General features: G+C 40.4%; 1 protein-coding gene across 2 annotated transcripts in view; it reads right to left on the reverse strand.

Moving 5' to 3' along the window:
* Nucleotides 1-27178, reverse strand: part of CDK15 (cyclin dependent kinase 15) — an 82717-nt gene that overhangs the window by 27112 nt on the left and 28427 nt on the right. For both annotated transcript variants that reach the window (XM_065930821.1, XM_065930820.1), the window contains exons 9-10: nucleotides 16367-16460; nucleotides 8975-9038 (exon numbers count right to left, since the gene is read on the reverse strand). In XM_065930821.1, coding sequence (XP_065786893.1) covers nucleotides 8975-9038; nucleotides 16367-16460 — 158 coding nt within the window. The remainder of the gene's footprint in view (nucleotides 1-8974; nucleotides 9039-16366; nucleotides 16461-27178) is intronic.

A 27178-nucleotide genomic window follows, 5' to 3' on the forward strand; every position in this document is an offset into this window, starting at 1 on the left:
GGGCAGGCGTTCCACTCACATTACACCCCAGAAACATGTTGCCAAGCTCACAGATCCTAAAAGCAAATCTGGGTTAAAGGACATAATCATTTGAAAATGAACATGGAAAAATGTTATTGGCTAATGCCAGCCTAGGGGATTGCTTTATTACCAAATTATATTTGCCCTTGGAAATTATATTTGCTTATGGAATTACCTAGGAGCACCAACTTGGAGTCCAACAGATTGGATATTCTGGGTCACCCTGGCCAGGTAACCCTGGGCAAAGCTCATACCTCCCCAAGCCTCAGCTCTCTCATCTATAAAGTAGAAATGATAAAACTGCCCCTATCCAATAGGGCTGTAGTCAAGTCAAGTAGAATTATGTATATAAAGTGCCTTGTAGTTCAGTTGCTCAGTCATGTCCAACTCTTTGCGACCCTATGGACTGCAGCACACCAGGCTTCCCTGTTCTTCACCATTTCTCAGAGCTTGCTCAAACGCATGTCCATCAAGTCAGTGATGCCATCCAATCATCTCATCCTCTGTTGTCCCCTTCTCCTCCTGCCTCCAATCTTTCCCAGCATCAGGGTCTTTTCCAAGGAGTTAGCTCTTCACATCATGTGACCAAAGTATTGGAGCTTCAGCTTCAGCATCAGTCCTTCCAATGAACATTCAGGGTTGATTTCCTTTAGGATGGACTGGTTGTATCTCCTTGCAGTCCAAGGGACTCTGAAGAGTCTTCTCCAACACCACAGTTCAAAAGCATCAATTCTTCAATGGTCAGTCTTCTTTATGGTCCAACTCTCACATCCATACATGACTACTGAAAAAACCATAGCTTTCACTAGACAGACCTTTGTTGGCAAAGTGATGTCTCTGCTTTTTAATATGTTGTCTAGATTTGTCATAGCTTTTCTTCCAGGGAGCAAGTGCCTTTTAATTTCATGGCTGCAGTCACCATCTGCAGTGATTTTGGAGCCCAAGAAAATAAAATCTGTCACTGTTTCCATTGTTTCCCCATCTATATGCCATGAAGTGATGGAACCAGATGCTGTGACTTTTGTTTTTTGAATGTTGAATTTTAAGCCAACTTCTTCACTCTCCTCTTTCACTTTCATCAAGAGGCTCTTTAGTTCCTCTTCACTTTCTGCTATAAGGGTGGTGTCATCTACATATCTAAGGTTATTGATATTTCTCCCAGTGATCTTGATTCCAGCTTGTGCTTCATCCAGCCTGGCATTTCGCATGATGTACTCAGTATAAAGTTAAATAAGCAGGGTGACAACATACAACCTTGATGCACTCCTTTCCCAGTTTGGAACCAGCCTGTTGTTCCATGCTCGGTTCTGATTGTTGCTTCTTGACCTGCATCCAGGTTTCTCAGGAGGAATGAAAAGGCTAAGCCAAAGTAGAAACAATGCCCAGTTATGGATGTGTCTTGTGGTGAAAGCAAAGTCCGATGTGGTAAAAGAACAATACTACACAGGAACCTGAAATGTTAGGTCTATGTATCAAGGTAAATTGGAAGCGGTAAAACAGGAGAGGGCAAGAGTGAACATCGACATTTTAGGAATCAGTGAACTAAAATGGGTGGGAATGGGCCAATTTAATTCAGATGGCCATTCTATCTACTTCTATGGGCAACAATCCTGTAGAAGAAATGGAGTAGCCCTCATGGTCAATAAAAGAGTCCAAAATGCAGTACTTGGGAGTAATCTCAAAAATGACAGAATGATCTTGGGTCTTTTCCAAGGCAAACCATTCCGTATTACAGTAAAGTGCCTAACTCATACTAACTTATGCTGTCTGCTGGGGTCCATTCTGGTCAGAGAAGCACAGTCTCACACCTGAGTAAAGAGAAGCTCTCTCTCAGGTCCACACAGAGGCATTCCCTAGGTTGTGAAATGGGTCAGTCCACTGCCAAACCTTGTTCTCCTTCTGCTAACCATGTTAGCAGATAAACAACAGTTATTTTACCCAGCAAAAGGTGAATAGTAACTTACATGTACTTTCTTAATAAAGCAGGCAGAACAAGGATGATTAGTTCAGAGGATACAGTTGGAACTGGAACCCAGGTTTCCTCACTTCTGGTTATTGATTTCATTTAACAGATATCTATTTACTCTTAAATGACAGCGACATGGGCAAGTGTAAGATACTAGAGACACTGGAAGTGGTCAGGTTTGCATTGCGAAAACCTTTAGTGCTCTTTCCACTGTATTAAGATTTAGGTGAAACCAACAACGACAACACGATTGCCGTCTGTGATGTAGCAGTCCTTACTGGACACCCACCATGAAGATAATAAAGGTCTCCAGGGGGAGAGCCCTGTGGCCACAGCATGGGCTGGCATCTCACGGTGGTTCAAGGTGAGGAGAAAAGAGCCTTCACCAGAAGGGATAGCCTTATGTGCTCAGACTGACTCAGGTAGGTGTTGGAAAATGGCAGGTCAACTCTTAGAGTGTGTAAATTCAGGCAGTGTTTAAGCCCAAGCAAGCAAAAATCAAATCAGTTCTGGCCTAGGAGGTGTGCCTGACATCTAGAAGGAGGTCAAGAGTTCTAAGGGAGCTAAACAGAAAGAAGGGGCTTCCTAGGTGACGTGAGTGGTACAGAACCCGCCTGCCAATGCAGGAGACATAAGAGATGTGGGTCCCACCCCTGGTCTGGGAAGATCACCTGGAGGAGGACATGGCAACCCACTCCAGTACTCTTGCCTGGAGAATCCCAAGGACAAAAGAGCCTGGCTGGCTACAGTCCACAGGATCGCAAAGAGTCGGACATGACTGAGCAACTGAGAACCATGCAAACAGAAAACCGGCACAGCGTCGTCTCTCATGTACCCATCAGTGAGTCCAAACCCCGGCAGGTCACGGAGCAGCTCAATGAACTTCCACACTGTGTAAAAAAAAAAAAAAAAGGATGGGAACTACCTTTTGTTGGGCACTGCCTAAAAGTTAGACATTGTGGATGTTAACTTATGGTGGTAATCATTTTGCAATATATACATTTATCAAATCATTATGTTGGCTGCACAATGAGACAGGGACATAACATAGTAGAAGGAGAACAAGGTTTGGCTTTGGATGGACCCATTTCCCAGCCTAGGAAATGCTTCTGGGTGGACCTGGGAGAAAGCTTCTCTTTCCTCGGGTGTAAAACTGTGCTGTTCGGACCAGCCTGGACCCCAGCAGACAGTACACTGTGCCACGCTGTGCTTCGTCTCTCTGACTCTTTGCGACCTCATGGGCTGTAGCCCGCCAGGCTCCTCTGTCCATGGGGATTCTCCAGGCAAGAATACTGGAGTGGGTTGCCATGCCCTCCTCCAGGGAATCTTCCCAACCCAGGGGGAACGTATCTTAAATCATAGGATCTTTCTCATTTTTACAGATTAGGGAACTAGAAAAGAATAACTTCCTCAAGCACCCCCAGAGGATGCCAGATGGAGCATGGACTCCTGGAATTGATGCCGATAATTAAAACCTCTCTTATCAGTATCCTTCCCCTTCGTTCAGCCCACCGAGGAGCTCCCTTGTCTGACAGTTCATTGAATCCAGTGGATGCTGGTGCACACAGCTGAGGCTGTGTTCACGGCAAACACACAAAGACATACTCAGACCCCTTTGAGCCCAAAGCATGGTAGCTCTTGGTCACCGCAACATGGACAAAGGTCATTTTAAACTCTTAATCATCCTCTGTCCTGTAGTGGTGTCGCACGAAGTGAAACGCTTACACTGGATTTCAGGTCAAAAGCAAACATTCCCAGGGTGGGGTTAGATTGCTGTGTTTTAATGCTGTCTGATGCCAGTATTCCGCCCATGTTATTTCTTACTTCCACCTGGTGGTCAAAAACTGAAAAAGCAGACGTACTGAAAATAACTAGGTGTCAGCAGGATCCATTTGCTTATCGTTTATAGGACATCTGAATCTGGGTCCCTGCAGGGCTTTTAGAACCGCTTTCCTGCCTTTTGATTTCTACTAAGTTCTTCCAGTGGAAAGTCTTTCCATGTGGGGCGTTCTTTCCTGGGGCTGAAAGAACCAGGATAATCCCGGATGCTTCCCTGCAGCTGAGCTCATGTCACAAATCAGGCATGATTTTCAGCAGATATTTCTTTAAAAGTTTGAAGGCCTCTGTGGATTCTATTCCCTTCTCAACAGGAACAGGCATCAAAGAGACAGGAATAAAATGCTTTGCACGCACATCAGGAACTAATTGCCAATTTGGCAAATGCATTGACTAATGTCATGCACTGTTATTTCTAAATCCTCTCCTGTCCTTGACCCCCAGTATCTAGATGTAAACTTGGAACCATTAGTGGAGAAGGATAAAGTCTTCTGGTGCCTCAAATGGAATTGAGAGGGATTTAAACTAGGCGCTTTTGAGCGTGGTGAAATGAACCCAGCAGTACATTAATGCTAGGATTTGAGCTCACACAGCGTGAGTGCTTTCAAAAACCGTGTTTAAGGAAGCAAACAGAGCCACGACAGACCCTTTCAGGGGAGCAAAAGGAGTTGGATGAAACAATCAATGACACATTAAAAAACCACAACTGGGCTGCAATCATGTGGGCAGAAAAAAAAGTTTTTCTTTATCACAGGATCTTTGCATCTAACGAGATGGTGACTGGACAAGGTCCAGAGGAGTAAGGCCTCCGTTTACTTTACCTAAGAAATGTCTAAATATTTAGTTGATTCTCTTAAAAGCCTTATGTGAGCCTCTAGCAAACTGGTCTTTAAGGTATGATCTTATTGGCTCTATACTGCCATTGGCAGAGCTTTTTAAAGGGAATTTGGAAAAGTCAGAAGACATTACCACTGACAGTACAAATGTTAACTTTTTTTTTCCTCTCAAAATTAACTCTTTTTAATGTCCTCCAAATATTTAGTTTAGGACCAATACTTTGCCAGTCAATACTTTCTCTTAATTATTCCTGAAATGTTCATCGTTCCTTGCTGTCGTCATGCAGTTGCTAAGTCGTGTCCGACATTTCTGCGACTCCATGGACTATAGCCTGCCAGGCTCTGTCCGTGGGATTCTTGAGGCGATAGTATGGGAGTGGGTTGCCATTTCCTTCTCCAGGGATCTTCCCAACCCAGGGATCTCTACCCCTTACGTACGTTTTATTCTTAAATGTTGGGTCCAGTTGGGCCCAAAGTATTTGAGAATGAAAAGGGGAGGGTCATTTTCTTGGGAGCAGGAGGGGAAGCTAAGAGGCCTGAGAAAGCTCTGTAAGAATGCCTATAGGGGTCCACCCTTTAAATTCACACTACTGTTGCATTGGCAGACTTCAGTCAAGACCAATATCCAGTTTGCGCTAAGCTTCTGGGATCCTCTGTGTCAAAAACCCAGTGCGTCCCAGACATGGCATCAGTTGGGGCTTTAAGCTTTTTCAGACTTTCTCCAGCATGCCTTCTTTATCACTGCTTCCTGTGGACTCTCTCTAAGGGTCACGGAACTTCTCCCCTCCCCCCGTGCAGGAGGCCAGCACAGACCCCTGTTCCCGCCAGTTTGATTAATGTGTCTTGGCTGATTGTGTGCAAGATGGCAGGCCTTTAGCAAGTGTGACCAGTTTATTGTTCAGCCAATCACAGGAGCCTCGGTTAGCATGTGAAAAGGGGGTGTGTTGCTGGGGAGGGCTAGTGTTCTGGCGGCTGAGTCAAAGGAGGAGCGTTTTGGGGGGTCACAGAGCAACACCCACTTCTTTGAGGGGATGTTACTATGCTCTACTAAACCTGTAAACCTCTTACTCAAAGCACTTTTTTTTCTCCTCCCTCTTTTTTCAAGGAGATCTTTTTTCCCATGGTGCAAGCAAGGCAAGACTGGCTACTCTGCAGATGGAGTTCACGTTCCAGGGTTTTTAATATTTCACTTTTATATTTCTGTTAGAGAATGATCCTGCTGAGAGTCTGGGAATCCGTGCTCGTCAGAACCCCCTCACTGACACTTGGATATATTGCTCTGAAAGCTATCCCAGGAGAAAAGATTAAACAAAAAAAGCCTACTTTTCAAAGCCTACTTCTCAATCTGCCCACATCAAAATAAGACAACTGGCCCTTTGAAGTGGAAGACACAGAGTTCTCAGCCAGCTTGCTTAAAATGGGGGGTGGGGGTGGGGGAGAGAAGGAAGGAAAGAAAGAAGGAAAGAAAGACTAGGGTATAAAATTATATGCCTCTCTTTCCTCGGCCAGATTTAACCTGGCAAGGGAGTCTGAATTGATGGTGAGAAAACTGACAGCCCTGCTCATCAGCACCCCAAGAAAAGAGGGGACTGGTCAGAGAAACCTGTCCAGCTGCGTCAGCACCAGGTGTTTTTTAAAAAACCTGTATAAACAGAAACTGTGTTGTTCATACATAGTTCAGACAAGGTCTGGAAATGGCAGAGTGGACACAAATGGACACTGGATGGTTCTCTAGGCTCTGAACTCTCCAGCTCCCTCAGCGTGATTGTACTGCTGAATTCAAAGTTTGGGGGCCCATGGAATGAAAAGGAAAGGAATGGAAATCTCATCAAGAATGGTGTTAAGAGTTCTCTGTGATCTGGCTCCCATCCCCTATTCTGCTCCCTTAATCACTGGAGCTCAAGTGCCTGCAAGTAGCAGCAATAGCTTGTGGATAGGCGTAGGTGGGGGATGGCTTGAAGGGACTTCTTAACTCACATAAGGGGATGTTCCTGGAACACATATGTGGGTGGTCGCTTTAAAACATACTCCTTATGATTGATCTATCAATAGTACTGACCCCACGCTCAGGATATGCTGGACTTCTAAGATTTACAAGCTCAAGTTTACACATCTTGGCTGTGACAAATGTTACAATTTGCTTCCCTCCATTAGTCTAGCCGGGCCCATGGTCTATACACTGTCCAAGCCCATGGAAGTGGGGTTTGCAAATGAGCACCCTCTCATAAGGTGAGCTGGTGAAAGACTGCAGTTGAGTGACTACAAACCCAGCCTCTTAGAGATACAGGAATGTGCCGAATTCATCTATGCAGGCCCAGCATAAAACACAATGCCTGGTGGATAGAAGGTGCTCAAAAATTTTTGACTTATTTGAATTAAATTGAATCCTTACTAGAAAAACAATGCAAAGTATGAACCCTATTGATGCTGGGCCTGGAGAATTCTCTTCATAAATAAAAAATTGCATATTACTTTGAAATGACAACAAAATGAAAAATGCAACATATTTCTTGCTGGTTTATTGGAACCCAGTTATCTTATTTAGTACAGAATCTGGCAGGAAAGCATTTTGGACAAGTTCCTTTCATTATTGTTCTCACCAAGGATCACTGTTTATTGCTGGAATCAACCTGAAACCCAAATACTTCAAGTTTGAGGGAATAGCATATGCTCACCGTGGCAGCTTTGTCTTGAGATCATTCCAGTTATTTTCTACAACCCATCTGTGACCCTAAACTTCTGCCTGCACCTATGTTAGGAAGCTGAGGGGTCCCATTTTCACCTGGAGAGCAGAGTAGGTAGGGAGGGAGGGGTACAGGCAAGGTGGAAAAAGATGAGACCCAGGTTCTCCTAGAAACTATAGCACCTGGAGATAGGCTCTGTTGTCAGCTGGACCATCATCTCTATGAGAAGCCTGGTCTCTTTTCTCCCTGTCTCAGACCAAATGGAAAAGGCATTATTCCAAACCCTGAGGTGAGAGAGTGACATTTTTCTCAAGTGCTAATTATAAATGGCAAACTATTTGTAAATGATCCAAACCCCATCTAGCAATGCATATAGATCATTCACAAAGCAACTGAAATGATTTTAGAGTTGGTCTTTAGCTGCTGTAGGTGTTCCATAATCCTAGTCATTTCGAGATGACTGAATCCTATGTACAGATGTTTGAGTGAAAGTATTAGATGCTGGAGGAAAAAAGAAAATTCCTAGCCTCTTATGTCTTTTGTTTTCCACTTTAATTGCTTTTAAAATTTTCCTACAATTTCTTACTCTCATAAAAGTCCCTCCAGGATAACCTCATACCAAAGTTAGTAATGACAACAATTTGGGGAAATTCCATTTTTAGTCATGGGACAATAGAAGGATATAAAGACTGGGAAAGCAAACTCGGGCCACATTCTCCCTAACTGTGTACATATCTGAAAGTGAAAGTGAAAGTCGCTCAGTCGTGTCCGGTTTTTTGCGACCCCATGGACTATACTGTTCATGGAATTCTCCAGGCCAGAATACTGGAGTGGGTAGTCTTTACCTTCTCCAGGGGATCTTCCCAACCCAGGGATCAAACCCAGGTCTCCCGCATGGTACATACTACCTCTCGTTTAATCCTGCCTGCAAGGGTCCAGCTCTGGTATGGCCAGGATGTGATCCTTCATCCTACAGCTCACTGCTTGCCTCCTCTCTTTTGTTTCAACGTCCCTGAAGTGACAACTGGGTAATCTGACCTCTCTGGCATGTCCTTGGGACCTTTTCTCAAAAACATCCTCCTTGGAATACTTACAACACTTCCAAATCCACCCCCAGGAGCCAGTCTTGGAGGACCAAATATGTGACAGAAAATGACAAAGTGTTAGGTCTAGAGACAGTGAATGAATTCTTGTATAATCTAGAGACATCTTACCTGGCCTGTCCTAGGCCCAGGGAGCCTCTACTCCCCCTCTAGCTTTCTTTTTATACTTTATGAAGTACAATAATCTAGCAAATAGACTCAATGATAGTCATTGGGCTCAAAAATGAGACCTTCTTTTGAGTTTTCCACTTAAACCACTGGATGTTTGGAAATGGATGTGGAGTCCACAGTAAGAGTCATTCCCAACTGTTATTCCGCTTGTTACTTGTGTTTTACAGAGTTGGAAAACTGATCTAACCTCAACTACTATTTCAATGTTTTCCTCATAAGAAGATTAGTCAGGGAATATAAGAGTCTAAAAAAATTCTGTCTACACTGTTAACAATTAAAGGAAAATACCTCGTTCATGTGGCCAGCGCTCTCACACTGGTAACTCACAGAGCTTTTGGAAGCTCAAATCAAGATTACCTGGGTTGTAGTTAGGTAGCTTGGAAACTCCAGGCCAGGTATCCTCTGTAGGGACTCCCAGCACCTGTATAAAGACAAAGAAAGATTCGGGGAGAGATGGAGTGATGGAGCAGGTGTGGAGACGTGGAGGACACATCGGGGAGGAACAGGTAAAAGCTGGATGTATGTCACATTGTGCCAGCTGATGTGGACAAGAAAGAAATTTTGGGGTTTCCAACATTTGCAATTTCACAGGCAAAATTGCAGTATATTTCTATGGTCCTATGTGTCAACTTGACTGGACTAAAGGATGCCCAAGACAGTCGATAAAACATTATTTCTGAGTGTAACTGTGAGGGTGTTTCTGGAAGAGATTAGTATTTGAATCAGTAGATGGAATAAAAAGAACTGCCCTCACCAATTTGGGTGGCATCATCCAACTGGCAGAGGGCCTGAATAGAACAAAAGAGTGGGGAAGAACAAATTTTTTATCTCTCTTTTTGAGCTGGGACATCCATCTTCTCTTGCCTTTGGAGCTCCTAGTTCTCTGGTCTTCAGATTATGGGACTTATACCAGTGGCCCCCTTAAACTGACTTATACCACCAGCTTTGCTGGTTTCCCAGCTTGCAGAGGACATATCTCAGCCTCCATGAAATCACATGAGCCAATTTCCATGATAAATCACTATACACACACACATATATATATGTATATAAAATATTATGAGAATTGGCTCATGTGTATACACACACACACCCCCCTCCATATCTCCCATTGGTTCTGCTTCTGTGGAGAACCCTGACTAATACAGATCATATAACCTTACTTAAAGTCATTATTCTTATCCCTAAATATCTACAGGCATACCTCAGAGATATTTTGGGTTTAATTCCAGACCATGGCAATAAAGCTAATACTGTAATAATGTGAGTCATACAAATTTTTTGGTTTCCCAGTATATATAAAAGTTATGTTTACACTATACTATGGTTTATTAAGTGTGTAACAGAGCAATGTGCATACCTTCATTTAAAAACTGATGTACATACCTTAATTTAAAAAATGCTTCCTTGCTAAAAAATTGTTACCCATCATCTGACAAGCAGCATTGTTGCAAACCTTCAATTTGTTTTAAAAAAGCAATGTCTGCAAAGTGCAACAAAGTAAAGCACAGTAAAACGAAGTATGTCTACTGTATGTAGTGCATGATCACCATACACTGGGATGCTATCTTTGGATTTGGAAATAATAGAAAGACGTTGAGTGGGAAAGTGTCCCTTGGCCTTACATCAGATAACTCTCTCTGTGTGTATATATATATATATATATATATATATATATATATATATATATATATATCTCAATAGGGAGACACTTGGCAGTTTAAATTATGCCTCAGCATGGGCATTCAGCTGTTCACCAATGTGCTCAAATTAAAAGGGATTCAGATTACTGACCTTTAGGCAGTGGAATGTTGGCTAAAAATGATCCTAAACGTAACTCTGGTGTTTTCTACTGAATTCATCTTATCTGCTTCTCTTCTCTGTGGCCCAGCAGCTTGGAATATAGTATTTGGTTTTTAACTGGTGGATCATAATAGTAACAACATTGCTTGAAAAAGGGCTCACTTATGCTTTGAATTACTAAACTGAAGCTTTACTTTTTAATTGCTATGAAAAGAAAAATCTTTTGGAACTTAAAGTCAAAATACTTCAGATTTTAAATGATTCTGTTACTCTGAGTTCCCTTATAGACAAAACCTTACCATTCTTTTAAGATAATCATAAATGCTCAATGTCAGTTGGGAGCTAGAATAATATTGTTTTTGTGAAATACTAATAAAACATGAGTAGCTTTCATACACCACTACAATATAGCTCTTCTGGGAAGCATACCTCAATACAAGTCTTTTTATTAGCATCTGTCATAGAAGAAGCCTAGGGAATCCATTTGTAAAATGCTGGAGACAAATGCTGGCCCAATTGTTATGGCAGGAAGTCAACTGCCCGACAATGACTGATTTCCTGCTCCGGGTGATCTTACCAACCTAGGGAATGAACCTGTGTCTCTTGTGTCTCTTGCACTGGCAGTAGATTCTTTATCATTGCACCATCTGGGAAGCCTCGACTGATAAAAACTGATGAGGAATCTGGAAGCCTCTTAATATCTACCAGTTAGCTGACTAGGACTCTGGCTGAGAGGTATACTTTGTAGTGGTTGTTAAGCTTGTCCTCAAACAAAAGACACCAAAGTGTCATTTTCCCTCATACAATTAAAAAAAAAAAAATTAAGCCACCTAGTAGAAGCTTCTTTCTTTGATCCATTCCCTAAACAAATTGAAAAGCTACTGAGAGGATTATGAGCTTTTCCTATCAGCCACCCTGAGCCAGAGGGAACACTGAGAATCCTGGAATCCATTTTGAAAAACCAACTGGACTAATTCTTCTTTTGTGGGAGAGGACCAAAGGATGGGGGGTTAATTCTTCTTTGCTAAACTGCCATCTTATGTATTTGCACAGATGTGTGTGTAAACAAGTAGGCAGAATGACTCAAAAATACCCCTACATCTTCTGTTGGCTGGCAAGAAAATGACATGAAGGCAAAGATAATGAAAAGAATGCAATAAAGGAAATAAATAATGACCACATCCATATTTTTCTCTAAGGTGAAAGTTACCAGAATTGTTGGTTACTTTGTATTATTGTGTAATTAAAGCCAACAATGGACACCAACAATTTTAGAATATTGTGCTAAAAGCTTTAAGCTTTGAGATTTTAAAAGTTTAAACAAAAATTCAATATCCTTTATTTGGAAATTTGATGCTCAGTTTTTATTTGAAAATTATTGAGTTCATTTTCACTTGAGAAAATTACTAAATCTCCGCTTCACTGACTGGGAAACTGAAAACCAAAAATAGTTGATTTACTCACTCCCTGAAGGCTCTTAAAAGGCAGTTAGTGAGTGCTCTGTTTGAAACTACCATGGGCTGCAGAGGCTGTTTTCCGCCTTTGTTGAAATGGAAACTGAAGGCATTTTGATTAATGGCTTTAAAGTCTGCATAGCTTATTTTATTTTGATTTTAGAGCTACATCTTGTATTATTTGCTAAAAATATTTATTGAAAGAATTAGATTTCTAAAAAATTGATCAAAAATTGATGACAGCATTCAGGTGTAAACATACACACACCCCTAGGGGTATTTCAGAAAGAAGATAAAATAAAGATTTAGGACTTCTCAAGAATGAGATCTCAGAATAAATGTAAACAAAAGTTGTGATTAGAGGTTGGGAGAGATCCACTAGTTCCTACATCAACTATCACAGAGCCTGAAGCAGCTTTCCGGTTTTGTCTATGTATACTATTTTAGTAAAACACAATTTAGGAGCCATTTGTAGTGTTTGAATTTCCAAGCTACTTGGGATGTAATAGTATAATAAACAGCACACTGATGAATATGTTTCTTCCTTGTTCTCAGAGCATGAAACTATAGATGTGGTAACAAAACTGGGGTCTCTTCCTGCTTGGACAGAAGAAGGGGGGAAATGAGATGTAATGAATCTGACCTCCTGGTGCCCAGTAAAGAGAGCTAAGCAGTATGGAACTATCTCCTGATCAGCACAGTCTGAAGCTCAACAATGAGCTGCTGCGAAGTCCCTTTAGCCATGTCCGACTCTGTGTGACCTCATAGCCTCTAAGCTTGAGAAATGACTTCAGAAAGGGAGGAGGGGGAGACTTAATAAACAGAGAAGAAAGTTATAATTAAAAATGATAGGAGATACAATATTCTCATAATGCTTTGTTCAAAGAGGTCACAATTTCAGGAGTCAGAAAACCAAATTCACCGGAAGACTCTAAAGACCCAAGAAGTTAGGTTGTGAGACTTGCTTTACCTCCTAACCTGAAGTTAGAGCTGAGTTCTGAACTCGTGACTCTAACATCATGCCAGTGTTATTTCTAATGTGTTTACTAGTTTTAAATTTGTAATGAGTTGTCATAAATGTCAAAATAAAGTCCTTCTGATTTACTGCAGTGTGATGAGCATAATGTTAGACATGAACATGGCTTCCTGGGTAAGACCTGTGGGACCCATTTGTTAAGACGTGCTTGTTTTGGTTGCATCACTCATGTTTGGGTATTTTATGTCCAGATACAAGTCCAAACTTCTCACTTACTGAGTTATTAATACCTAAAACAACCTTCAGATGGCCAGGGACAGTCACCAAGACCAGTCCTGGAAATCTGAACCAATACCTAGAAAACCATCAGTTTCTGGGAAGTGTCATAACTCATTCTTTCTGCTCTATGATCTCTAAGGGCTGCACTAAATGCAAAGAACTATAAAATGATTGCTTTAAGAATACAATTCATTTAAAAACAGGAAATCATGTTTAAAAAAACCAATTTATATACAACTTTTCAAATATCCTAATGGTATACCTTATCTCACTATTATAATTGCTATTTACTATCTAGTTAAACATACATCTTTTGCACCTATACATAGTTCATGTTTGTTTTGCATGTATTTACTTATGTACCACCCATCACCCCACCTAGACTGGACAATAGTTGAAAGCACAGATTATGCATTTTTCCTATTTTTTCCATTTTTCCAATGTCTTGTAACATCTTATAAGATAATGAGTACCCAATGATATTGCTTCCTGATTAAATGAATAGGAAAAACTTCTTAAGTGTGTAAAAGATCACTGCAGGGTCAGATCTAGGCAGTGTTAGTTGTGCTTCCTCAAATGTGGACAAGAAACTAACAGAGATAATGGAACAATTAGGTTAAATATTAGGAAATGCCTGTCAACAGTTTGGTTGGTCTTTGAAACATTGCTACAAAAATAGTTTCTCCGAGAGAGAAAGACAGCAAACATTTGTTGAGCACTTACGTCTCATGGTGCTTGATATTCATGTGGTCTTTTAAAATTCTCACAGCAAAGGTTATAAAATCATTATCACTAGCCCCATGTAACAAAAGAGGAAACTGAAGCTCAGAGGGACTATGTAACTTGCACATGTTCATGTAGCTGAAAAATGGCTAGAATTCAAATGTTCAACTTGAAAGCTGTTATTTACCTTAGGCTACCTCCAGCTTAGATGATGTTATGGAATCCAATGATACTTTTGGAAGGTAGCATTTATTGGTCTTGCAGGGAAATTTTCAGAAAAAAAAATCTTCTGGCTTGAAATGTTTTTTAGTTTGTGAATGTTTCCCAATTTGTCCTGTGTTCCTCCGTTATATCCTCCATGTTTCCAAACGAAAGCTTAATGGCAGTGATTAGTCTCTATAAAATATCTGAATTTCACGAAGGACATTTTATTTTAGCATTCACAAACCACTGTGTTTTCTGGGTCATGAATCTGTAGCACTAGCCTGGTTTGCACAGAATATCTTCATAAATATGAGTCATTGGCCCTCCAGACACTAGCAACTAACTCTTCCTAAAAGTTTCCTGAGGATTATCCACACCTTCATTTGGTAAAATTCAACTTAAAAAAAATGATATAAGCCTTTTTCACATGAGTTTTAACAAATATTTGTTTACTTATTTTTTATTTATTTGGCTGTGCCAGGTCTCAGGTGCAGCACAATGGATCTTTTGTTGTGACATGTGAGATCTAATTCCCTGAACAGGGATCAAACCTGGGCTCCCTGCATTGGAAGCACAGGATCTTAGCCACTGGACCACTAGAGAAGTCCCCAGCTTTTTAAAATTTTTAATAAATGAAGGACTCCATTGTGGAAACATAATTCAAAAATGAAATTTTATATTATTCCTGCAAGGCAAAATGTTTGGTGACATTAAATCAAAATCATGAAGAGCTCAAGAAAAGATAAGTTTCCTCATCTGCACACAAAAATCCCGCTTTGCATTATTTCCCAAGATACCTGATTGGGAGGCTGTTAGCAAGAATGCTCTAGATGCTTGCTTGAAACAAGCAAACTTGAAAGGAAGCAGAATCCAGGATACAAGGAATACCCTCCCCACCCCAGTTTAAAGTACTTGATACATGCTACAATACGGATGGACCTTGGAAACATTATGCTAAGTGAAACAAGCCAGACACAAAGGACAAATACTGTATGATTCCACTTACATGAAAACCTAGAACGGGCAATTTCATACAGACAGAATGTAGATGAGAGGTTACCAGTGGTTGGGGGCAGGAAAATGGGGGGCTGGTTGAATGGATACAGAGCTGCTGTTGGGGATGATGAAGAGTTTTGGAAATGGATGTGGTGACGGTTGCATAGCAAGGTGAATGTATTTAATGGTATGAATTGTGCTTTTAAAAGTGGTTAGAATGGCAAATTTTATGCTATATATATATTTAACCACAATTTAAAAATCATCAGAAAAAAGAGAGCCATATGTAAATGACTATCGCTGCTGTTGTTTAGTCGCTAAGTCGTGTCCAACTCTTTTGTGACCCCATGGACTGTAGCCTGCCAGGATCTTCTATCCCTGGGATTTCCCAGACAAGAATACTAGAGTGGGTTGCCGTTTTCTTCTCCAGGGGATCTTCCTGACCCAGGGATCAAACTGTCATCTCCTGCATCGGCAAGGGAATTCTTTACCACTGAACCACCAGGGAAACCCAAAACTATAAGCTACAAGGGACATAAAAATGAAGTACATAATGTGCAACTGCATGCATGTGTGTGCTAAGTTGCTTCAGTCATGTTTGACTCTTTGCAACCCTATCTATGGACTATAGTCCGCCAGGCTCCTCTGTCCATGGGATTCTCCAGGCAAGAACACATACTGGAGTGAGTTGCCATGTCAGCCTTCAGGGGCTCTTCCCAACCCAGGGATCGAATCCAGGTTTCCTGCATTGCAGGCAGATTCTTTACCACTGAGCCACCAGGGAAGCCCCAATGGTGCAACTGAGGGAGGGATAAATAATGAATAAAGAAGTGGAAACTCACATACATAAGCATCCTGTCACCTTGGAAATCTAGTTTTGGAGGAGCAGCATAAGTAGTATATTTCTCTCACACTAACAAGGAAAGCTAACATTTTATCAGGGCTCTGTGAAAATTTAGTGTTTTATCTTCAGTTGACAAAGATTCATGGCCAAATATGTGGCAGAATTAGACCTGGGGGTTGCAGGGAAGGGATGTGCTTAATTAGTAATGGCAGAAATTGCCCTGGGATGTTGAGGTAATAGTCATCGGGAGCAGGAGGATTCAAGGGCATCCACTGGACAAAAGGGGTGGGTTCCTGACCACTCATTCCCCAGGTGCTTAAGCCCCTGGCAAACACCACAGTTTCCACAACCTCAAAATATGGCTTAATCTCTCAAAGCAGATGGACTGCTTCATTTGTTTCTAACGCAAATTTGGTTCAAAGTTTTATATGCATATATTTTTTTTTTCCTAAGAGGAATTCTTCTCTTACCTCCCAGATCTTCTCCAGCTGTTCAAGGATGTTGGAAACCCCAGGAAACAAGGGTTGACCCTGGAACATTTCAATAAAGATGCAGCCTGCACCCCTAACAAAGGAAATGAGTCAACCCAATACTTTCAAGGAAACCATACATGCAAAACTGAACTACTAGCATTTCATCTCTTAAGAAATATTTTGAGGATAATTAAATATGGGCCATGCACTATGAAAAGTCTTGGCAAAAAAAGTCCCTATGTTAAACAAAGATAAGAACAGCTGGCAGCTTTTTGTTAAAATGGAATGCATTGGGCATTTAGGATCACAGTGCAGAGAGCAAACATTGTAGTTCATTCAAGCTCATTAACTATTTTATGAGAGATGGAGAAAGTACCGAATCTCCAAACTGAATACCCTCTTTCGCTGAATCTAAGGAGCTATCATTCTAAGAAGCATCATTATTGTATGTACTTTTAAGAAACCAATAAATACACAAATAAATAAAACCACCCACAAGTTAAACTATGACATGATCAGAATGTTTCTTTTATACTCACTGAAAGGGCTGTTACAAATTTAATCAGACAGATTATTTCATCAACTATCATACTTGTACAATGAAAAATGTTAAATGAAAGAAATTGATTTAGGTACTCGTCAAACTTTCTCACATTCAGCATTTGACTCAGACTGCTTAATGTCTGTGTTTATCCATGATATTGTCCTTTGATGGTATTGTCCAGGAGTTTGATGATATAGCATTTCTTAAAATAATCCTTATTTCTTAAAATAAAAGAACTAAGAGTTACTGGTGCTGGGCTCCTAGGCTGACCTTGCAATTACAAGTTACATTTTTGACTCCAGCTTAAAAAATATTGCTAAACATGTCTGATTCACTTATTCTCCACAACCATTTGGTTCCTAAGAGTTAAAAAATAAATAAAGATATAAAGCTCTCCTGTCTTCAAAGTCACTGACTCCCATTCAGCAACTTTTGATGCTGACATGTTTGATGTCCACACACATACAAGGGTAACTGTAGTCACAACTGCAGCATGGTTGATGTCTATCCTAAGATGCTACTGACTGAAATGCATCCTGATTTAAACAGAGAATGCACGTTTTAAAGGACTTCCCAGGTGGCGCTAGTGGTAAAGAACCCATCTGCCAATGAAGGAGACACCGAAGTCATGGATTTGATCCCTGGGTTGGCAAGATCCCCTGGAGAGGGCATGGCAACCCACTCCAGTACTCTTGCCAAGAGAATTCCATGGACAGAGGAGCCTGGTGGGCTACAGTCCATAGGGTTGCAAAGAGTCAGACATGACTGCAACGACTTAGCACTCAGGCACGTGCATCTTAAATTGTCTTTCCTGCTTAGTCAAACTGGAGCGTAATTCCTAAGGAACAGTAAGAAGTAAGATTTTGCTAATAACACACGTTTTTAACTCTCACAAACCTTTTTTGAGAATGCTTCAAGGGGCTGCCCTTGTGGCTCAGCTGGTAAAGAGTCTGCCTGCAATGCAGGAGACCTGGGTACGATCCCTGGGTTGGGAAGATCCCCTGGAGAAGAGAAAGGCTACCCATGCCAGTATTCTGGTCTGGAGAATTCCATGGACTGTATAGTCCATGGGGTCACAAAGATCGAACAGGACTGAGCGACTTTCACTTCACTTCAAATAACTGATTACAGAGATTATCCCTATGGTCTAATACTTCCTGATTTTTGACTTCAAATCTCTTTCACTGTAACACATAATTTTGCAAACTCCCTTAATCATCTTGATGTTTTGCTGTAGCATGATATAGAAGAAAATTTAAGTAAAACATTTTAGTATAGATCATCATATTCAGTTCAGTTGCTCAGTTATGTCCAACTCTTTGTTACCCCATGGACTGCAGCATGCCAGGCTTCCCTGGCCATCACCAACTCCCGGAGCTTACTCAAACTCATGTTCACTGAGTCAGTGATGCCATCCAACCATCTCATCCTCTGTCATCCCCTTCTCCTCCTGCCCTCAATCTTTCCCAGCATCAGGGTCTTTTCAAATGAGTCAGCTCTTCACATCAGGTGGCCAAAGTATTGGAGTTTCAGCTTCAGCATCAGTCCTTCCAATGAACACTCAGGACTGATCTCCTTTAGGATGGACTGCTTGGATCTTCTTGCAGTCCAAGGGACTCTCAAGAGTCTTCTCCAACATACAGTTCAAAAGCATCAATTCTTCGGTGCTCAGCTTTATTCACAGTCCAACTCTCACATCCATACATGACCACTGGAAAAACCATACCCTTGATCAGACGGACCTTTGTTGACAAAGTAATGTCTCTGCTTTTTAATATGCAGTCTAGGTTGGTCATAACTTTCCTTCCAAGGAGTAAGCGTCTTTTAATTTCATGGCTGCAGTCACCATCTGCAGTGATTTTTGGAGCCCAGAAAAATAAAGTCAGCCACTGTTTCCACTGTTTCCCCATCTATTTCCCATGAAGTGATGGGACCAGATGTCATGATCTTAGTTTTCTGAATGTTAAGCTTTAAGCCAACTTTTTCACTCTCCTCTTTCACTTTCATCAAGAGGCTCTTTAGTTATTCTTCACTTTTTGCCATAGGGTGGTGTCATCTGCATATCAGGGTACTGATATTTCTCCCAGCAATCTTGATTCCAGTTTGTGCTTCATCCAGCCCAGCATTTCTCATGATGTACTCTGCATATAGATTAAATAAGCAGGGTGACAATGTACAGCCTTGACGTACTCCTTTTCCTATTTGGAGCCAGTCTGTTGTTCCAGGTCCAGTTCTAACTGTTGCTTCCTGACCTGCATACAGATTTCTCAAGAGGCAGGTCAGGTGGTCTGGTATTCCCATCTCTTGAAGAATTTCCCACAGTTTGTTGTGATCCACACAGTCAAAGGCTTTGGCATAGTCAATAAAGCAGAAATAGATGTTTTTCTGTAACTCTCTTGCTTTCTCGATAATCCAACAGATGTTGGTAATTTGATCTCTGGTTCCTCTGCCTTTTCTAAAACCAACTTGAACATCTGGAAGTTCATGGTTCACGTATTGCTGAAGCCTAGCTTGCAGAATTTTGAGCATTACTTTACTACTGTGTGAGATGAGTGCAATTGTGTGGTAGTTTGAGCATTCTTTGGGATTGCCTTTCTTTGGGATTGGAATGAAAACTGATCTTTTTCAGTACCATGGCCACTGCTGAGTTTTCCAAATTTGCTGACATATTGAGTGCAGCACTTTCACAGGATCGTCTTTCAGGATTTGAAATAGCTCAACTGGAATTCCATCACCTCCACTAGCTTTGTTGGTAGTGATACTTCCTAAGGCCTACTTGACTTCACATTCCAGGATGTCTGGCTCTAGGTGAGTGATCACACTATCCTGATTATCTGGGTTGTGAAGTTCTTTTTTGTACAGTTCTTCTGTGTATTCTTGCCACCTCTTCTTAATACCTTCTGCTTCTGTTAGGTCCATACCATTTCTGTCCTTTATTGAGCCCATCTTTGCATGAAATGTTTCCTTGGTATCTCTAATTTTCTGGACGAGATCTCTAGTCTTTCCTATTCTATTGCTTTCCTCTATTTCTTTATTATCATTTTAAGACTCCTTGGCTTGTTTTTAAATATTCACGTTCTTTTTACTTCTTGTCTTTAAAGCAACAGATACAAAAGGTGTAAATTAAACAATATATGGAGAATAATGAAAGGAATAGCAAACTGTCAAATGGTTTAAAAACATGCGGTTGCTAGCAATGTCAGCTGTGAGACAGCCCAGCTGTAACACTGAGATGGTGAATACCATCAAATGGTCTCCACCCACTTCCCTTCATGCCTTCTCTGTGCATTCTTGAAAGGTCTCAAACCATTTCAATTTGAAGTGAAAAAGAAAAACCACACCCAAATATATATTTATGTATCTGTGGGTATAAAACACAAGTGATTATTTATTAAGTGACACAAAGTAGAAATGAAAATGTACAGGCTTTGGACGATTTGAACCAACCTTCCACCCAGTACCACAACACCTCCAGAAACCCCCGGAGCTCACAGATCACCAGAAGGGTTGAGGGTGTTCTAAGTGAGATTCAAACCATGGTCACTGCTGCTTTACCGAGCCTTCCTCCCCTCAAAGGGCTCTGAAGGCTAAGAAAGAGCTTGTTGCCTTCTCATATCCTTCTACAACGGTGGCTGTGAGGAACCAAAACGGAAGTCCTTTTCATTATACAATTTCTTAGTGTCCTTTATTTCTACACCACTAGGACAGTGGGCACAATTATGTAAAATATACTGGAGAAAGCTGGACTTTAAGACTATTGTGCAAGTACTACAAAATAACACGAGATGTTTGCATAAAAGAATAAAGTGCTAATATTGGTTGAAACTCCATTTATATCTGCATTTCTGTGGTTGGTGCCATATATGGCATTTTCTTGAGTCTTTCTTTTTAAGGTTCACTTAGGGGCAGGTTAAACCTTCCTCACCTACCAATCTGGAGTCTAACGTTTTTTTATAAGGGGGGCTTTATAAGGGGTTTTTTCCCTGGGGGCTCAATTGGTGAAGAATCTGCTTACAATGAGGAGACCCAGGTTTGGTCCCTGGGTGGGGAAGATCCCTTGTAGAAGGGAATGGCTACCCACTCCAGGATTCTTGCCTGGAGAACACCATGGACAGAGGAGCCTGGCAGGCTAATAAAATGTGTGTGTGTATGTGTGTGTGTGTGTATGTGTGTGTGCATGTGCAATGCACTTAACACTTAGAATACTTACAAGACAAACAAAATTCCTAAATCAATTGTATTTCAGAAGCTGGACTATTTGTATCATAAATATCAGTGCATTGGAAAGAAAATAAGTCTGTGCACCTTAAGTTTGAAGACGGAAAGATTTTTTTCAGGTCAGTACTGTTCTTTAAAAAATATACAACTCACTTTCTTATTTTTTTCATTTATTCCTCAGAACTGTTTTTTTTTTTTTTTAATTTGCTTTGTGAACAAGTTGTGTGACTTTCATAGTTTTTATTTGTTTCTTAAGCAAGTTGTGTGGCTATCACCTATTTTGTCCACCCCAGATTAGTCTTAAAGCAAACATTTTAAGTATTCTGAACATTCATGTCCAGATAGGGAGCCAGCTCCTATTTCCTTTTATTCCTCTGTTTTGTTCTTAAATCTTCATTCCTGTGGCTCTTCTTACCCTACATATCTTTAGGCTTCTCAGAGGATTTCTGCTGTGTGGAGATACCCTTGGGGCAGCCCATGTAGATGAAGGGAAACTTCACACGCGGGGGAAAAAAGCCCTGGTGACATCAAACAGTGAATCCTTCCAGAAGGGAGAGATGCACTGGGTCATTTTATTGCTCCAACTGTGGTTCTTCAGTCAAGTTAGGAGAAACAGCTAACATGTTTTCTGCTTTTTCTGGCTTTCTTCCTGGTCTTTTCTCTATTCTGAGCATGAACAAATTCTTCCCATAAGAGAGAAAAAGATTCCTCAAATTCTTCAGGCAGTCTCTGGAGAAATAAACCATCTCAGGAGTTTTAGGTTTGGGGAGGTGCAAGGAGTCTATAAGAACATTGTTGGGAGAAGTGAGTCAATATTTCACTTTTCCCTATTGAAGTTAATTCAGAGCAGCCTGATATATGGCAGTGACATGATATTTCTATTTGCTTTTCCCTGGGTCACTCTTTATATTTGGAAGTTTACAGCAAGAGATTTGACCATAAAGAATCTCTCAGGCACTGATAACTTTCTGTAGTTCTAAATCCAGCATCTGCCTGCAGTTAGTTTTGAATAGAGGACTTGACTATCAAAGGAAATTCTTCTTTAAAACCCAGCTTATCATAATATGGATGAGCCTTGAAAATACTATGCTAAGTGAAAAAAGCCAGACATGGAAGGACAAATACTGTATGATTGCATTTATGTGAGGTACTAGAGTGGTCAAATTCACAGAGAGAAGAAGTATAATAGTGGTTGTCAGGGGCTGAGGGGAGGGAGCAGAGAGAAGTGATTGTTTAATGGGTACAAAGAGTCATACTGGGATGATGAAAAGTTCCGGAGACGGATAGTGGGGGCGGTGGTACCTGATGCCACTGAACTGTACATTTGAAAATAGTTAAAATGGTAATTTTTGTTAGATATATTTTAATACAATACAAAAAGTAAAAACAAAAAGTGTAATCATCCTAAAGCATTGAGGGTTTTTTTTCACTGAAGTTGCTAATGGAATATTTTCAGGTCTGAAAAAGTATCAGACAGAGAGAAAAAGATAATGGGAGATTAGAGGATGCTGGTTGTAAGTGCTGGGAATAACCAATGTTTTACTGGTATATTTTCCATATTTTAAGTGTTTGCTTTGGGCCACAGACTCTGCTGCTCCCAGGGTTTATCGTGAATGAGAGGCTCTTGTTATAATTAGTTTCATTAGGACAAAGGCTCTAATGCTTAACCACTGTCACCTGCCTCCCTACAAAAGCATTCAGTTTGTACCCTATGGGGCTGCATGGCCTTTTCTTCCATTGTGAATTGGAAATCTTTTTCCTGCTCATTTTCCTCACCCTGAAAAGAAAAAATATAGAAGAGGATTCCCAATGTAAACACCTAATATCTAACAGTTATGTAAAGTGAACCATTATAGTAAATACTGAAAGATAATAATTATTCTATTTCTACAATACTTTTTGAGTATTACTGGACAAACAATAATCATCAAATTAATAAGGTAATGACAATAATTTTAACTTATGACTGAGTTTTTATTCTGTAAGCATCACATCGTTATTCATGATTAAATGAATGAAACACTTATCAGTGGAATAACATACACTTTAGTATACTCAGTGAAAACTAAGGGATACATAGTTTAAGAGAGGTTTAAAGAACTGATAGATGAAGAAATTATCCAAAAGTAGCACAGAGAGTTAAAGAGACTGAAAATATGAAAGAGAGGATAAGAACCAAGGATGATAGAAAGTTAATCTTTCATTGGAGCTCCAGAAAGAGAGACTGGAATAGAGGCAACACTCAAAAGAAAATGACTGATGGAAAACATGAATTCATGATTAGAAGAAGTGCAATGTACACCAAGCCGGGTAAGTAGAAAGAAGTCCACGTTGGACACATTGTAGTGAACACTGCATAACGATGAAGGCAAAAAAAAGTTCTTTATAATATCCAGAGAAAATGGGAGCTCACCTGTAAAAGAGAAAGACAATAAGGCCAAAAGCAAACTCCCCTACAATTAGGCTGAACGCAATCTTCACAAGAGCAGCGCTGGAAGAGGAAGCTGGGGAGACACCTCCCGAGGTCTGAGAGGAAATAATGTCAATCTAGAGTTATATCCCCAGCAAGGGGATGCCGTTAACAATGAGAGTGTGTCTTAAGAAACAAAAGCGGAGTTCGACGCCACTAGGCCAACACTAAAGAAAGCTCTAAAAGGTTTATGTCAAAAGAGGAATGTTATTCCAAAGTAATATTTAAAGTGCATGAGGGAATGATGAACAGTTTTAAATTTATTTTCACTTGATAAAAAATAGCTTCAAAGTAAATAAAGCAAAAATGAATAGAAATATGACAAATCTACAACTTCAATATATCTTTCCCTGATAGCTTAAATGGACAAAGATTATATAAAGAAACTGTGAATAACACAAGTAACAACTTTGAAATTTTGAATGTATGTAAAATCCTGTACCCAACAATTTGGGAATACACATCCTTCTCAAACACACAGGAAATAACTGAAAATACTGATTATGTACTGGGCCAGTGCTTCTAACAAAGCCAATGCTACCTCATTCTCTTTGGCGAAACACCAGGTTTTTCTCAACTTTTTTTGCTAACCTTTAATTTTGAAATAATTTCAAAATTAAAGTTACAAAATTAGTATAAAGAATTGTCTTGTATACTTCAAACAGATTCCCAGTTGCCAACACTTTGCCTTTTTGGTTTTATCATTCTTTCTATCATCCATCTATCTATTATCTATTTTTTTCTGAAGCAGTGGAGAGTAAGTGGCAGATATCATGGTTCTTCACCCTTACATACTTCCACATGTATCTTCGAAGAAAAAAATCATTCTTTTACACAACAACAATGCAATTATCAAAATCAGGAGATTTAATACTGATCTCAATACCGCTATCTAATCTACAGTCCATATTTAAGTTCCACCGATTGTCCCAGGAGGGTTCTTTAGCTCCTTCTCACCCAGTATCCAATCTAGGATCATGCATTGTGTTTAGTAGACATGCTTCTTTAGTCCCTTTAATCTGGAACATTTCCCTAATTTTTTTTTTTTTTTGTCTTTTCAAACATTGACTCTATACAGGAACAGAAAATAACACCCCAAAAATGTGCCATTCTGGTATAAGGATTAGTATGAGCTGAAGGCAATTGACAAAAAGCAGACACAGGATGAGCTTTTGCTTCTCCTAGGCTGTCTGAAAGTGTGACGTGACTTCACACTGACTCAATCAAAGTGACTGAACTGTAGGTGCTCAGTCCTGTCTGACTCTTTGAGACACAATGGACTGTGGTCTACCAGGCTCCTCTGTCCATGGAACTCTCCAGGCAAGAATACTGCAGTGGTTTGCCATTCCTTTTCTCAGGGGATATTCCCAGCCCAGGGATTGAACCTGGGTCTCCAGCATTGCAGGCAGATTCTTAACCATCTGAGCCACCAGGGAAGCCCATAAGGGGTCCATGTTCATAAAAACCCCTTGTGAAGATGACCCCTTTCCCAGCCCTGGAGGGGAGAAAAATCTTATTACCAGATGCAGAGATGGCACCAAGAAGAATGTATGTAAACAGTTGTTGATAAGTCACCCTTATCCACCTCTAGGGTTCCCCATACACATACTTACCTTCCCACAGCTATCACCCTAAAGAGTTCAGAAGCCCCTTTCCTTTGTCTTGTTACTTCTCTTTACAGAGGAGTATATCATCCTTTGTCAGAATGGTATAAAAGCCTCCAAGTCTAGCTGTTTCTTTGGGGATTTTCTCTCCTTTTTATGAAGCCACTTACCCCATGTCACATAAAACTTTTAACATAAAATAAAACATGTATGCTTTTCTTCTGTTCATCTGTCTTTTGTCAGCTTATTTCACAGACCCATCCACTGAACCTCAGAGAACAGAAGAAAATTTTTCCTTCCTCTACAACTCTTTGAAGGAGTACAGTCTCGGGGCTTCCCTGGTAACTCAGTGATAAAGAATCCATCTGCCAGTGTGGGAGACACAGGTTTGATTCCTGGCCTGGGAAGCTCCTACATGCTGTGGAGCGACTAAGCCTGCGTGCCTCACATATTGAGCCTGTGCTCCAGAGCCCGAGAGTTGCAACCGCTGAGCCATGCACCCGATAGCTCGTGCTCCACAACAAGAGAAGCCACCGCAACGAGAAGCCTGCCACACAACACAATTAAGCCCTCCACACATCACAACTAGAGAGCAGCACCTGCCCACTGCAACTAGAGAAAGCCCAGGAGCAGCAATGAAGACCCAGTGCAACCAAATAAGTAACTAAAATTATTAAAAAATAAAATGAAGAGTACCGTATAGTTATGTCATAAGATGTTCCTCAAAATGAGTTTATCTGATGCTGCTTCATGATTTGACTCAGGTTATGCTCTTTTTTCAGGAAAGCCACATTCGTGATACTGTCTCCTCTGATTCATATTAGGAGGCAAACGATGTCAGTATGCTCAGTTGCTCAGTCATGTCCAACTCTTTGTGACCCTATGGACTGTAATCAGTCCCATTATTAATGATACTGATTCTAATCACTTGGTTAAGATGGTGTTTGCCAAGTTCCTCTGGTATAAAGATGCTATTTTTTTATTTTGTTATAAGTAATTTGTATAGAGGTACTTTGAGACTATGTAAATAAATATTTTATTTCTCATGAAAACTTCCCCACTAGTTTAGGATTGATGATTCTTGTTTGAACCGATTACTACTATATATATTACAAAATAGTGATTTTTCTAATTATATCATTTCTTCCCCAGTTATTAGTTGGCATTCTACTGTAAAAAGGAGCTTCCCTTCCTATGTGTCTATGGATCCATCCATCCACCCAGCTATCCATCCATCTGTTGTTGCTCAGTTGCTAAGCCGGGTACAACTCTTTGTAACCTCATGGACTACAGTAAGCCAGGCCTCCCTGTTCCTCACCATCTCCTGGAATTTGCCCAAGTTCATGTCCATTGCATCGGTGATGCCATCCAATCTATCCATCTATTATCTATCTTCCATATAGACATATATTCTTATGTTATTCAGTGTTAAAATACATTATTTGCACTATTTATTAGGATGCTCAGAAGGTACCAGCTTTGGCCAGTGGGAGTCTCTTCAAGCTGCTTCCCACATCCTTTTGACGTGTTCCCATCATTTTTTGATTACTTTATTAGAAAATATTCTGGCCTAACAAGATGTTCTTAGCTCATCTTAAACTTTTCCTGCCCTAGTCTCAGTACTGGCTACTTCTCCAAAAAGGCCTAGTTATTTTCAGTAGGGAATGGTATTAAGAAACAATATCTGAGTAGGAGACCCACACTTATGTAAAATACAATAATAATTTTTTAAAATGTACCTAGCAGAATCAAATGCAAATCCTCTCTGACAGACCACACTTTATTCAAGGCCTCAAAAAAGAAAAAACAAAAAACCCACAAATAAAATTCCAAGGAGAATTAGCATATCATTGTCAAAAACAACTAAATATGCATGGAAAAAAGATACCACATGCAAGAATCCAAAGAAACAATAAACAACAGAAATCAACTTACAAGAAAGGAACATTTACTTTAGATATGTAAGAGCTTAG

Source organism: Muntiacus reevesi, chromosome 3 (genome assembly GCF_963930625.1).
Source record: "Muntiacus reevesi chromosome 3, mMunRee1.1, whole genome shotgun sequence".
Classification (NCBI taxonomy): domain Eukaryota; kingdom Metazoa; phylum Chordata; class Mammalia; order Artiodactyla; family Cervidae; genus Muntiacus; species Muntiacus reevesi.